At 53.5% G+C, this 14,427-nt stretch overlaps 5 protein-coding genes across 5 annotated transcripts; 2 read left to right on the top strand and 3 right to left on the bottom strand.

The window, feature by feature from the left end:
* Positions 1–597: 597 nt before the first annotated feature.
* On the bottom strand, positions 598–3,439 carry ATEG_09416 (RFX family transcription factor; the record flags this gene model as incomplete). The annotated part of the gene is made up of 3 exons (XM_001218037.1): positions 598–2,503; positions 2,557–3,280; positions 3,424–3,439. The coding sequence occupies 3 exons, from the start codon at positions 3,437–3,439 to the stop codon at positions 598–600; spliced, it is 2,646 nt and encodes an 881-aa protein (XP_001218038.1).
* Positions 3,440–5,228: 1,789 nt separating this feature from the next.
* ATEG_09415 (succinate--CoA ligase (GDP-forming) subunit alpha) lies at positions 5,229–6,636 on the bottom strand (the record flags this gene model as incomplete). The annotated part of the gene is made up of 7 exons (XM_001218036.1): positions 5,229–5,729; positions 5,802–5,884; positions 5,946–5,971; positions 6,033–6,095; positions 6,155–6,281; positions 6,360–6,388; positions 6,470–6,636. The coding sequence occupies 7 exons, from the start codon at positions 6,634–6,636 to the stop codon at positions 5,229–5,231; spliced, it is 996 nt and encodes a 331-aa protein (XP_001218037.1).
* Positions 6,637–7,288: 652 nt separating this feature from the next.
* Positions 7,289–9,068, top strand: ATEG_09414 (Elongator subunit ELP3; the record flags this gene model as incomplete). Its single annotated transcript, XM_001218035.1, has 2 exons — positions 7,289–7,580; positions 7,642–9,068. The coding sequence occupies 2 exons, from the start codon at positions 7,289–7,291 to the stop codon at positions 9,066–9,068; spliced, it is 1,719 nt and encodes a 572-aa protein (XP_001218036.1).
* A 1,577-nt stretch (positions 9,069–10,645) lies between these two features.
* On the bottom strand, positions 10,646–11,543 carry ATEG_09413 (1-(5-phosphoribosyl)-5- ((5-phosphoribosylamino)methylideneamino)imidazole-4-carboxamide isomerase HIS6; the record flags this gene model as incomplete). The annotated part of the gene is made up of 3 exons (XM_001218034.1): positions 10,646–10,929; positions 10,985–11,171; positions 11,244–11,543. 3 exons carry the CDS (start codon positions 11,541–11,543, stop codon positions 10,646–10,648), a joined length of 771 nt encoding a protein of 256 aa, XP_001218035.1.
* Positions 11,544–11,734: 191 nt separating this feature from the next.
* On the top strand, positions 11,735–12,669 carry ATEG_09412 (uncharacterized protein; the record flags this gene model as incomplete). Its single annotated transcript, XM_001218033.1, has 2 exons — positions 11,735–12,085; positions 12,151–12,669. 2 exons carry the CDS (start codon positions 11,735–11,737, stop codon positions 12,667–12,669), a joined length of 870 nt encoding a protein of 289 aa, XP_001218034.1.
* Positions 12,670–14,427: the final 1,758 nt, after the last annotated feature.

Here is a 14,427-nt window from a genome sequence, read left to right as displayed (position 1 = left end):
GGTGTGGCTCTGGCTTTAGGGCTGTGTTGTAACTGTGTATACTGGTCTTCTAGTGCATGGTATGCAGATCAGGATCAGGATGGTGTTGTATATGGATCGAGATACAGGACGCTTGTTAATCAATATACGAGTCTGAGTCATTGGTCTATATTGTGGCTGAAGTGTGGCTGTGTAGGGACTTCAGGACTTCTGATAAGACAGTACGGAGTACAAAAAACTACGTGGACATCAGCAACTCTAGAATCACGTTAGACATACATACATATATACATGGGCCTCAGCCAGATGCTGAAGACTAAATGATGCGCCAAGGAGAAAGTCAAGCAAGCGGGATCAACCACGCTATTAAATGGGTGTAGGTGTATAATGTCAACCTGAACAAGCCATCGGAGTGCAGGCCGACGTCTCTCAAATCCATGCTTTCTCGTTTCTCGTCTCTCGTGCAAAGATCGTCGAACGCCGAACCTCCCTGGTACATGAATCGAAATAATTACCAACCAAAATAAAGTACTCCTGAAATGTCATCCAACTCCGTCCGCAAACACTGAAAAAGAAAGGAAGGTGTCCAAAAGAGAATCGGCGCCATCGAACTCAATGTTAGATGACCACAACATCGCCTTCGGCATCGGCAGGATCCGAGGCCATCATGTCCCCGTATTTGCCCACCGTCATCAACATCGAGTCGTCATCCAGATCAATCGCACTGTCATCGTTATTCGGGGCGCTGAGATGGGCCATGCTCTCAGCAACTCCAGTAGCCTTGTCGTTCTCGACCGCATGCGAGCTGTTTTGCATCGGCGGCTGGGTCTGGGACAGGTCTTCGGCCGAGCTGGCCCGCGCAGCAGAGTCGGGCCTGGGTCCCCCGGCTTGTTGGGTCTCCGGTGTCATGAATGACGGGTCCCGAACGGCATCGGGACCACTAGGCTGTTTCATCAGAAAGGCGCCTTGGCTTGACTGACTGAACTCGGCAATAGCATTGCGCAAGGTGCTGGGGGTGTGAAACATAAATCCCCCCTTCGCCGCTTGCCATAACATCATTTCATGGAAGAATACTTTGGTCATCCACCATGCGCTGAAGCTTTGTGCACCGCCCAGAGTCAATCGGCGAAGGATGCAGTCCCACAGGGCATCCACTCGCTCAATGATACACTGGGTGCGGTGGTTGGGGAAGGCAGACGGCAGGTTTAGAATAAATGACACCCACTTGTCCGGGAAGTTATAATCCTCGCCAGTTGATGTCTCCACCGGATATTTGTGCGCTTGCACGTCTTCCTCGGAGTCCGGTTTGGTGAAGAAAGGGTGCGCCGCTGGGTTCCCGTCGGTAATGGGAGTCAGCAGCGCGCGAATGTCATGCTTTAATATCTGTTCGGTCGCTTTTTCCGCACAATTGGGGATGTTGGCACGGGTCATCATCTCCTGCGGGTCAACCAGGGTCTTAAAGTCAAACCACATCTGATTCCGGTTGTCCGGATGGCACAGCCAAGCGGCTGCAGCATTTGCCGATTGGTTCACGTCGAGCATGTGTTTGAGCAGGTTGCAGAAGATATGCGCTGGTATTAACCGCGCCAAGGAAACATGCACCGGCTGGGCTTTGAACGTTTCCGCGATGTGGGCGGTAAGGCGCTGGGAAATCGAGCTAAAGGCATCGAGCACAAGCTTAGGGACAACCTGAGTCGTGAGCGGAGCGACGAATGCAATCATTTTCTGGTACATGAGCCAGTCACATTCCTTGATCCATGGGGCAAGGTTAGGATGGGTGAGCAGCTTCTGCACGGGGACCGTCAATGTCCCGTGAAAGGCAGAGAAGTAGCGTAGAAGATTCTTCTCTTTGCAATATCGAAAGCTGTCTATCACAGAGATACAGTGTGATCGATAGAGGGCTGCCAGAGCGGCAGCGACCTTCGAGTCTGTATTGGCCGGAAGATAGCCACTGATGTCCGGGAGCTGAAGCGATTCATTATCGATTGATGCACTGTCGGATGACGGAAACTGGAGCATTTGATGGATCATCTTGCCGGCATGGCTTCCCACATTGTCGACGGTGATGCAGTCATTATTAGACCGAGACGACGGTTGACAGCCACATGACAAACCTGACGGGCTGGCCAGAAACCGGGGGGTGAACGAAGCGGTGGGCGAAGGGAACACGGCAGTATCAGCGGGTGGTTGTGGCATAGTATTGACGCTTTTCGGCAACACATCCCCTCCCTTGCCGTCCAGCATACCGGACGGACCGCTTGGGTTGCTGGGTAATTGGGGGTTCAATGGTGGGGGCTTCTGTTGTTTTTCCTCGATCACGGTCAAGTCCACATAATGGTACTTGGATTCTCCACGAACACCGAGTCGCCGCGTCTGAACATTGGGGAATATGATGCGCACAAGTTTGCCGAACGAAGCGGGATTCAACACCGACACACGCTCGGTTCCGCATTTCTCTGCGTAGCAACAGTACACACGATCGCGCCGGACGGAGCCGCTGCTCTTCCTGCAGTTTTCCTTCAACCTACAAACATATAAGCATTCTCATAAGAGCAGTCATCCGCGCATATTGCTTACCAGATCATGGCAAAGACCTGTTTCACCTTCTCCGCCTTGCCGCCAGCGCCCTCATGCTTGAGAACCTCCGCAGCCATCTGTTTGAGCGAGTATCCTTCATATTGTCGCAGGAGCTTCCGCAGTTCGTTGTCATTGGCGAGAGAGGAGCTAGATCCCTTTTTCTTTTTCGCGCCGGCTTCCGACTGCTCGTTGTCTTCCATGACGGCCTCTGGGACGTGATTTTCAATGCCACTGTCATACATCCCTTGGTACTGCGGCATTGGTACACCAGGAAGGCTATGCGTAATTCCGGAGGGCATAGAATGGTGGGACAAGTGATGGCCGTGCATGGCGTGGTTAGGGAAGTCTTCTGCCCTCGGCATGACAGTATGATGGGCTTCATGCAGCGTTGCCTCCAACGGAGAGCCGTTGACGGTATGAGAGAGTTGATTGCCGAAGCGCATTATGATGTCCTCAGGATTTCCTCCGAAGACATTGTGGCCTGTCGCGGGCTGCGCCGGTATGAACTGGGGGAAACCATCGGAGATCTGCTGGTCTTGTGTCTGTTGGGTAGTGTTGGAATGAATACTGGCGGTCGATCCCCTCGATCTCGGCCGTCGACCATTCCTCGATACCACCGTCTCTGACCGAGAGCGCATGAGCTCGGCAGTTCCTGGACGACTATGCGGTGGTATTATTTGTGTTGTCTGAGAGGCCGCACTGGAGGACTGCGAGGCAGCTCGGACTGAGAGGATGGACACATTAGTGACGGCGACCATGAAGGAGTAATACGGTAAATAAAAAGAAAAATACAAAAACAAGAACAAAACACCACCACGGAGATCATGAAGGAAACAAGACGAGCGGTCAGCGATATTTTCCACTTACCCAAATCAGGAGGCATCGTTTTCTTAATTTATTGTCGTGAAGGGCCCGACTATGAGTGGGTGGTTGATTCCCGAGCTGTGGGAAGAGACGGTCGGTAACCACGGGCAATAGCGTCTGTTTTGATGCTCTGCAGCCGCCTCAACCACACGTTCCCACACCGCAGGGGAGATGACGGGAGGCGAGAGACGAGAAAACTCGACAGAGGAGCGGCGAGTGGTCAGAACATGCAAAAGAAGATACCGGCAGCAGCAGACTCGCTATGGAAGGCACATAGCAGCCGCGGAGGGAGGTCGTCGCAGTTGGATGATGAGGTTGGAAAGCTGGAGAGAAGAGGATAAACAGAGAGGGTTTCCGTTCCTCAAGCAACGAACTGTTTGGGAGCGGGTGGTCACGTGGGGGTATGCTTACTTCAGCGGCATTCCATCCAAACAAAGCATCAACCACGGGTGGTAACGAACTATACAACATCTTCATCCCCTTCCATCCCTTGCAACGAAAGGAGTTAGTTTGATTCTTTGTCCACTCTGCGCTCTTCCAGCGATTGGTGTGGATGAATCATCCATCATAGCTCCATAACAATCAAAAGCAGCAAACTATCACCTGGTCCGCCCTTACTTGATCGGCGATCCTTCAAACAGGTACTACTACGTATGTACTACTACTTGAGCTTCGACCGACACTCAGAGATCTACTGGAATTCCAACAAAATCTTCTGCGAGAGCCTTTTGATCTGGTTATATGGACTCTCATAACATCCGTTCTCGTTCGTTCTCCCAGCTTCCAGCTTCTGGACTCCTCGGCTCTGTGTAAACTTCAAATTTCGATTCTCTGCAGGACAATGCCAATACAGGATAAATGTCATTGCTCGTGGTACTCCATGCATACTGCACTGCTATTTCCCTACCGTCGATCCGAATATGGACCACCGTGGCCGGCCCCTGCTTGAAGGTTGATGCATGCATGAACGGTGGCCCTCCCCCGTTTGGAGCTCTCTCGTTGCAAAGCTTTTCATAGTAAGAGTGCGGACTTTTGGATACAGTAGAACATTTAAGAGCCCCTGAACAGCATCATTATATATACCTTTCCTAATGGTTAGAGACATATTGGTGAGGTCCAATGGATGAGGCAATGGCTTCTAATCATGGGCTCTAAATCTTCCTCTATGTGAGGGACCAACAGGGAAAAGCCACTTGGCCTCCCAATCTGAATTGGGGACGAAAATACAGGACGTATTCTCCCCTGCAAACTGGAAATTGGGCTCGGCATCAATAAACGGCAGGAATGCACGGCATAATTGACCGGATGGTTACCCCGATATCTTCCCGAGGTGGCCGACATAAGGAGTCCGTTGGAAGGAAAACATACTGCACTGGAGAAGACTACAGATTGAGATTCATGACAGATCTCGTTAAGCTTCTTGCCAATTGCCGCTCTCCAGCTCGAATCTTCAGTTCACCATCACGCCATTATATAACGAACTGCTCCGTACACTCGGAGGTTACTATCACCTACGCGTAGATCCTCGTTCGCTTTGCTAATTCAGCCAACACAATTATCACAAGATATATAAAAATTTACATCACGAACCTAATTACTTCCTAGCATCTCTAAACAAAGGAGAAAAATGACAGGGAAAAGTACAGATGGGTCAAGGAGGTCGTCTAGGAAATCAAGGTGCATACCCAGCCAGCTCCCTGACGTCGCTAGGCACATGACAGGTCGCCAGAACTAGCTGCCCGTACATGAGGCCCATCATACATGCCGCCGGGAGTTCAAACAAACCGCCACATCCTCGGGAATCAAATTTAGACCAGATCGCGCTTGACGAACTCGGCAAGCAGAGCCTTGCCGAGACCAGCCGGGCTGCGCTCAACAACCACACCAGCATCCTGGAGAGCAGAGATCTTGGAGTCGGCACCACCCTTGCCACCGCTGACAATGGCACCGGCGTGACCCATGCGACGGCCGGGGGGAGCGCTGATACCAGCGATGAAGCTGACAGCGGGCTTGTTGTGGACGTTGTTGGCCTTGAAGAACTCGGCAGCATCCTCCTCGGCGCTACCACCGATCTCACCAATCATGATGATACCATCAGTCTCGGGGTCCTCGAGGAAGATCTTGAGGCAGTCGATGAAGTTGGTGCCGGAGAAGGGGTCACCACCGATACCGACAACGAGGGACTGACCCAGACCAGCCTGGGTGGTCTGGTTCACAGCCTCATAGGTGAGGGTACCGGAACGAGACACGATACCGACACGGCCACGCTTGTGGATAAAGCCAGGCATGATACCGATCTTGCATTGGCCCTAATCAAGCAAAACGTCACAATTAATTTCCGGCCACATATGATCGGTTTCGCATAGACGGGAGAAACATACAGGAGCGATGATACCGGGGCAGTTGGGTCCAACCAGACGGGTCTTGTTCTGGGTCTTGAGCATGTCCGTGATACGGACCATGTCTGTTGAAAAATCGGTCAGTTTCGTCGGAAGCCAACATCGGGGCATTAGAATGTGTCGCACCATGCTGAGGAATACCCTCGGTGATACTGTAGTGGATAGTCAGTAAATGCGACGACAAACGGCAGATATCTATTGAGAGAAACGTACCAGACGGCGAGGGGAATCTCAGCCTCAAGAGCCTCCTCGATACCCTTGGCAGCAAGGGGAGGGCTAAAATTCGTTAGCACGACTACCAGACAACCCCGCGAGGTGGTGAACAGGGTCCATACGGGACGAAGATAGCGGAAGCGGTAGCACCGGTCTCCTTCACGGCATCCCGCACGTTGGCGAAAACGGGACGGTCGAGGTGCATCGTGCCGGCCTTCTTCGGGTTGGTACCACCGACCACCTTGGTGCCTAAGGATTGTAAGCGACGGAATCCAGATCATCCAGCCACTGGATCTTGCGAAATAGATCGACAAAAGGAGGTAGTACCGTAGGCAATGGCTTGTTCGGCGTGGAAACTGCGCATAGATAAAAAAGCAACGTCAACGACCAGCACGAAATGAAACTCGCTCGGGGGTCAGCGGAGGCGGAAGACATACGTTCCCTGCTTTCCAGTAAATCCCTGGAAGATCACCTTGGTATCGGCATTGATGCGAAGGTTCTTGACCGTCTCAGAGTAGGGGGTGGCACCCTGAGCATAACCACGACGCTGCGCGGGAGCGGCATTGCGAAGGGCAGAAACGGCGTTACGACGGAAGGCCTGCATGGCGAAAAGGAGGGAAACCGGAAAAGAAGCAGACAGAGGAGGGTATAGAAGAAAAGAAAGGAGGGGAGAGTGGCGGAGGAAGGGGGTTGAGGTGGTTGATAGTCAGGTAGTAGAAGGGAAGAAGAATGATCGGTATAGCAGGGTCACCCAAACGCGCGCCGGGAAGGACTTTGTCGGGACAAGCCTTTAAGCGGATCCGAATTGTCGCGGGCGGTCGGTTGCTCCCTCGGCCTTAGACTACGGGACAGCGTCAGAGGACACATTTGGGGCTATGGTCGGTTGGTCTACGGATCCATCCATTTGCTCTTTTTATAGAGATGGATCTCTCTTCTAGTCTTTACTATCACTCCTGTCCCCCCGTCTACATCAGGATTGTTCAGGAAAATCTCGAGGAAGAGTCGGAAGTATATTGTGCCTTGGTGCCTGAGGACGCACAGCTTGACGGGCAGAAAAAGGCGGTGACCCAGCAAAATGCGTCCAGCTTCAACTTTCGAGTGAGGATACAACTTTCACACCCACGCCGTGATCATTTTCCTTGAGTTATCATCTCCTCCATATCGGTCCAGATAGATCTCGCCATATATTGTCCGCCCACTACAGAACATCATACATATCGCTGGTTATCCCTCCCAAAACCATGGCCACGGCCACCATGACCATGCCGCCACTGGCATCCACCAAGTCGAAGAACAGTGCAAAGCTGCCCCCGGAGAACGAACGCTACATGAGAGCTTGTTCAGATATTGCCAATGTGTTGATCCAGGAATATGAGTCTCAGACCGATCCTACGAAACCGAAGAAGGATATCAACCTCAACAAACTGCGGGGTCAAATCGCAAAGAAGCACAGTCTCGCGGCGCAGCCCCCGCTAACGGCCATTATCGCTGCGGTCCCAGAACACTACAAGAAGTACATCCTTCCCAAGTTGATCGCAAAGCCAATCCGTATGTTCCCCTCCCTTCGCTCCAGACTGCGGTGGAAGGTCCTCTAATCCGTCTTACACAGGAACGTCGTCCGGCATCGCCGTCGTGGCCGTGATGAGCAAACCCCACCGCTGCCCTCACATCGCCTACACGGGTAACATCTGTGTCTACTGTCCTGGAGGTCCTGATTCCGATTTTGAGTATTCGACCCAGTCCTACACGGGCTATGAGCCCACCTCAATGCGTGCGATCCGCGCTCGCTATGATCCGTTCGAACAGGCCCGAGGACGAGTTGACCAACTGAAATCTCTCGGTCACAGCGTCGACAAAGTGGAATACATCATCATGGGTGGAACATTCATGTCGCTCCCCGAAGACTACCGCGAGTCTTTTATTGCGCAACTGCATAATGCGCTGAGTGGCTATCAGACTGACAATGTCGACGAGGCCGTTCTGGCCGGTGAGATGAGCAACGTGAAGTGCGTGGGTATCACCATTGAGACGCGTCCCGACTACTGTCTCGACACCCACCTCAGCAGCATGCTTCGCTACGGCTGTACCCGTCTCGAAATCGGTGTCCAGAGTCTATACGAAGACGTCGCCCGAGACACCAACCGTGGTCACACTGTCGCCGCTGTGGCCGAGACCTTCAAACTCGCCAAAGATGCCGGCTTCAAGGTGGTCAGCCACATGATGCCGGATCTGCCCAACGTTGGAATGGAGCGAGATCTCTTCCAGTTCCAGGAGTACTTCGAGAACCCCGCGTTCCGCACAGACGGGCTGAAGATCTACCCGACGCTGGTCATCCGCGGAACCGGTCTCTACGAACTCTGGCGCACCGGCCGCTATAAGAACTACACGCCCAACGCGTTGATCGATCTGGTGGCGCGTATTCTCGCCCTCATTCCGCCCTGGACCCGTATCTACCGTGTGCAGCGCGACATTCCCATGCCGCTCGTGACGTCGGGCGTGGAGAACGGTAACCTACGAGAGCTCGCCCTGGCGCGGATGAAGGACTTTGGCACGACGTGCCGTGACGTTCGCACCCGCGAAGTCGGCGTCAACGAGGTCAAGAACAGGATTCGCCCGTCGCAGATCGAGCTGGTGCGGCGGGATTACACCGCCAACGGCGGCTGGGAGACCTTCCTCGCCTACGAAGACCCCAAACAGGATATTCTCATCGGCCTACTGCGTCTGCGCAAGTGCAGTCCCACCCACACCTTCCGCCCCGAGTTTACCGGCCAGCAGACCAGTATTGTGCGAGAGCTGCACGTCTACGGCTCCGCCGTGCCGCTGCATGGGCGTGACGCGCGCAAGTTCCAGCACCGAGGTTTCGGCACCCTCCTGATGGAGGAAGCTGAGCGCATCGCCCGCGAGGAGCATGGAAGCCGCAAGATCAGTGTGATTTCCGGTGTCGGCGTCCGCAGCTATTACGCCCGTCTTGGCTACACCTTGGACGGGCCGTACATGTCCAAAATGTTGGACCCGGTCGAGGTCGCAGAATTGTAATGGTGGCATCGAGTGTTGGGTTTCATGATATGACTTAATGATGCACAGAATATCCCCAAAAGTTTGGTCGATTTGGGATTCGGCATGGGCGTTGGCGTTGGCGGCCTTCCAGAATCAGCTGCTCTTCTCGCATCACGGCGTTCACACCTGCGGTAGTCTCGCAGATGGATAGGGTATATAGCACTTATGAACATAACAGTCGCCTGTGACCATCTACGGGTTACGGAAGTATAGATTTCAAGTCGAATGTTCTATATGAAAACAGACACGCTATATACATATTTAAACAGCATTTGATAAGATACGAAGCAACCCAAAACCACCAGCAAGTTTAGAATCTGGAACCTAATCGACCAACCCATAGTCACCGATACAAGGCGTAATTTGGACAGAAAACTCGAGGAACGGAGCCAACAGCAAGAGCAGACAATGGAGACACCTGCCCCGTCATAGCACTCAATGCTATCGACGAGGAGCCACGACTGCCTTCCTGTCAGGAGAAGAGGATGAGAAGATATAGAGACCGGAGTGTTTCATTGATGGCGAGATAGGGCGGAAGCATCGATTTAACTGAGGGATATGGCGCCGCCGCGGCGGGCTTTCATGTGCAGATAGGCTTGGAATGAGCAGAAGACGAAGAAGCACTGCCGGTTGTCAGTATCCCGAAACATTAGACAGTCGTTGGTGGATAGACGTACGGCGTAGATGACGACGGCGCTGAAAATGGAGGCCGCAACTGCGCCGCCGTCCTCTGGTTCTCCCTCCGAGCCGGTGAAGCCGTGGTGGTCGCGCTGTATTTCCGCCTGTCAGCATATTTCTTGTGTATCTTCGATGCGGAGCATATATTGCGACTCGTTGGGCTGTGGGCCACTCGAGGACGGGTTGTAGAGGGGAGACGCACGTGGAACAGCGACCCGAGGACTGAAAGAATGACGATGGCGAAGAGGGAGATCACCACGCTGGATCATGACACTGTCAGCTTCCATCTGCATTAGCTGGTGGCAGCAGGGAGTCGTACCAGGACCACGCATTTAACAAAGACACGACGGGCTTCATCTTGACGGTCGAGGGGTGCGATAGGTTCAACGGTCGGGCTTCGTCGGAATCTCGTCGGGAGGTTGCTGGAGAGTTGACAACAGATATGGATGTCGGTGTGGAGAGCGCGATGGAGATAACTCTGGTCGGGATGAGCGATTGTTGAGAGAGAAGCAGGCAGCAGTACAGTGATGATCCGGATGTTCGCAGCGGTCGCCGGCGGGTGGTTGAAGGTGAGCTCCGGTTGCAACCCCCCTAAGCCGCATTTGGCAGGCCAGATCGTCGCCCAGCATTTCGCCCAGAAAGGATATCATCGTCATTCTATGTACGTCCGTATATCTGAAAGCGCTGTGCAGAAGAATGTGTTCTTGGGATTAGCTAGGTACTGTAAATTTCTGTATGTTGTCAGTACGAAGTGTCTATTTCTGACCGATCTCTTCACAAGGCTGCGTCCAGCCATCCAAAATATATATACATTTCAAAGACACGCAATATATAAGCGGTGATGGAAAGAACCAACTCCCATTCCAATACATCATTCATCAGTGAGTCTGATTCCACTGTATACACTCATCAAAGGTCACACCAGAGCCACCGAATATGTCCAAGGCACTCCCAATCGTGAGGTCAACCTTGCCCTGACTACTGGAGTGGACCTTCTCCAAGTCCTGAAGACTGCGCGCTCCCCCAGCATACGTGACCGGGATCGAGCACCACTGAGCCAACTTGGACACCAGCTCTTCGTCAATCCCCTGCTGCAAGCCCTCGACGTCCGCCGCATGAATCAGAAACTCGGAGCAGTACGGCTCCAACATCGAGATAGATTCTGGTCACGGTCAACAGAGCGCTCTCACGCATACCGCAGCTACTCTCAGACTCACCCTGGTTAATCTCCATCTCGGTAATGGTCTGCCACCGGTTCATGGCAACAAACCAAGTGTTGTCCTTCCTCCGACAGCTCAGGTCCAAGACCAGCTTCGACCGGTCCCCTCCAAGCGCGGCCAGCACGGACTCTAGTCGCTCCCGAGAGAACTTTCCCTCTGGGAAGAGGAACGATGTGATGATGACCTGCGCAAGAGCATTCAGCATGAAGTGCCTTCAGATCCAGGAGTAGAAAGCACCAGGATAACGTGAGCGCACCTTCTCAGCGCCCTGATCAATCCAGTACTGGGCATTTTTGTCCGTAATGCCTCCGGCAACCTGCAAGCCGCCGGGCCACGTACTCAGCGCCTCCTTTGCCGCGGCGTCATTCCCCGGTCCAAGCATCACCACATGGCCTCCACGCAGGTCATGTTTCTGGTACAGCCCAGCATAATGGCTGGCGGGAAGTTGCGATACGTAGTTCGTCTTCAGGTCGGCGGCGACGTTGCTCAGCGTGCCGCCAACAATCTGTTTGACCTGCCCCGAGTGCAGGTCAATACAAGGCCGGAATTTCGTCATATTGGGCGGCGCAATTGGTGCTCCAGACGGCCGATGCAAGGTGGGTTTCATCGTGGGTGGGAAATCCACGAGGGGCAGGCCTATCTTATCGCACGTGACTCGGAGATGGACAAAAAATTCCCGTCACCGCAGCGGGCGTGAATGCTCTCGTTGCCAACCCACCAAACACAAACCTGCCCAAGAACGAGGAGATGATTGGAAAACGGAAGAGAGACACGTCTGTTGTGTCCCGATCTACGACAGTGGAGGACGAGGAGGTCTCTCCACCCCCTCCAGACACCTCCGCTCAGGATGTTTTTCGGAAGTTTTTTGAAGCTCAATTTCAGCCATTAGAGGTGCCTAAACGTCAGGCTACGGACACTGATGCTTCCGAAGAGGAGGATGAGGATGAGGACGACGAGTCAGAAGATGGCGACACTGGATCTGAATGGGACGGGCTCTCTGGGGACGAAGGAGCATCCAACGCGGTGGAGGTGATCTCCTACGCCGACTCCGCTAAGACTGAAGCCCCGTTGGATAAGAAGGCGCGCAAGGCGTTCATGGTATGTCTGAACCTGTATACTATGCCTAGGATACGTGGACTATACTAATACGCTGTCAACTTTAGACTGCAAAGCCCCCATCGTTCGAGGTGAAGGCGACCAGCGCAAAGCGATCCCCTTCCAAGGATGAAGATGAGGATGGAATTGACGCGGCTGACGCGGACAATCTGAAGAACGACCTTGCGCTTCAACGGCTGCTCAAAGAATCGCACCTGCTAGAGTCGGGGTCGGATCTCGCACCCACAGGCAAAAACCGACTCAAGGCCCTCGACCTCCGAATGCAGTCGCTCGGAGCGAAGACATCCCTCTATCACCAGAAAATGCCGTCGTCGCATCGGAGAGGCATCAAAGCCAAGGCCGAAAAGAGGGAGGAAAGGCGACGCCTGGAAGCCAAGGAAAACGGAATTATTCTGGAGAAGCCCACACCAAAGTCGAAGACTAGTGTTGGGCGACGAGAACGTGGTGTTGGAGGGCCTACTATTGGCAAGTTCTCCGGCGGTACCTTGAACCTTAGCAAACGCGATCTGTCGGCCATCCAGAAACCGCGCCGGTCAGGCAAAGGAAAGACGCGCGGACGGCGTTGATCACGCGAAAGTGACATGGATGTCTTTTGTCAGCTTGCCGTGATGGACCTTTCAACCCGTGCCTTTCCCGTCGTTCGAGACATCGCCCCGCCGGTTTCGGTGCACCAGCACTCTCGACTGTCCAGGGATTACGTCGACCGCATCGATGGCTCGCCCTTTCACATAAAAGACGCAGCTGGCTTGGCTGCTTTTCCAGACCTACTCCCGCTGGCGGTGGTAGACACTATTCGGTGTGTAGTCGGGCTTTGGCTTGCGTTAGCTCGAGTGATAGGATGCATACAACCCAGCCATTATTGACCTCATGGTGATATCCACGAGTGGCTAGCAGCCAGAAGCACAGTCTGATACTCCTCATTTGAGCCCCCAAAACTTTATTTGGAACCATCGAACAAAAGCACGTTCCACGCTGAGATTGTCTCCTGCGCTGTTCCGGATCTGGAGAATTCCCCGAGTGAGGCTAAGCTTGGAAGGGGCCTCGACTTGAAACACAGACATCTCTTCAAGGTGCACGTTCGGTGAGGACTTTGGCTTTGAGGTGGTTGGCTAATGCATACTATACCTACTTACCATCAAGCCATCTGTACATATTTGACTGGTCGAATGTATTGGAGCAAACATATTGGTACCCAGGCCGTAGTACTTGTTTCATCCGTACTCCGTAGATGAAAGCTGAATGTCAACCATTATACTATGAGACTTCATGCGGTGTCAGTATGTTCGCGACCACTTTCGCTGTCGTTTACCCCCCCAAGGTTTCCTCAAGAGTCCGCCTAGACGAGTCTAGAAAACAGCCGTGTCTCAGTCTGCTCCATCGTCTCCGCCGCCTAGTTCTCGTGAGGGTCTCCACCGCTGTTCTCCTCGGAGGATCATGTCTCACTTGTCAACGGTACCTGCATGAACATAGTCAGGAGGGCATCCTACCTGTACTCCTGAGGGACCACAACAGGAGGACTTCCGTATCTAGTCGATCATCACCCAAACAAACGACGCCCAACAACCGACAGGACTAGTCAGTTAGTTAGCCCGGTCTACCTCCACCCCCCTCCGAGACGGTTGTCACCCGGCGCGCCATGTGCAGACTGCAAACCGCCAGCGCCGGCCCCGTTGGCGGTGTTTCAGATTCTGCACGCAACCCTTCGCAGCCGTGTATCGGATCCTATGCGGCTAATCACGAGTCAGACTGACACAGACCCTGGGACGATGCGATCAGCGGAGAGGGGTAACCATGGTTGGGATGGGGATCGCATCGTGCCTCTGCCCTGGCGGCGGTCGTATCGGCGCGGATTCACGCCCTGGAGAGGAATGCCGGTGACTGTCGTCATGGGGTTCGGCAAACATGGCCAGAATCCTTGTTGGGGTGCTGTATAGAAAGGCGAATGCGTAATCACAGCCGTTAGTGCTGGGTTGGTTTCTTGGCGTTCGACATGGCATTATCTTACCTATTCAGCGTCTGGACTACATACAGGTAGATACATACCTAGGTGGATAGGTGGCCCAAAAGATACACTACATACAATAGATCGACCTGAGTGCCATAGCACCGTATATCCTACCTAGATGCTTTGACGATTTACGATTTCCCCGTCGACAGCCGAGCTACGACCGAGCAGCAACTCGAGTCATCTTCCCAGGTCCTGGTGGAGAGGCGGCGCGCAATGGCTGGACGATTCTTCCGGCCTAACCGACAGGCGGAATTCAACCAGAGGAGTCCGTTCTACCAACGCCGTCGGAACGATTTCCGGACGTTTATCAGATTCC

This window comes from Aspergillus terreus, genomic scaffold (assembly GCF_000149615.1).
Source record: "Aspergillus terreus NIH2624 scaffold_14 genomic scaffold, whole genome shotgun sequence".
Taxonomy (NCBI): Eukaryota; Fungi; Ascomycota; class Eurotiomycetes; order Eurotiales; family Aspergillaceae; genus Aspergillus; species Aspergillus terreus.
The sequence above is the reverse complement of the archived record's forward strand: the minus strand, read 5'-3'. Positions and strand labels throughout refer to the sequence as shown.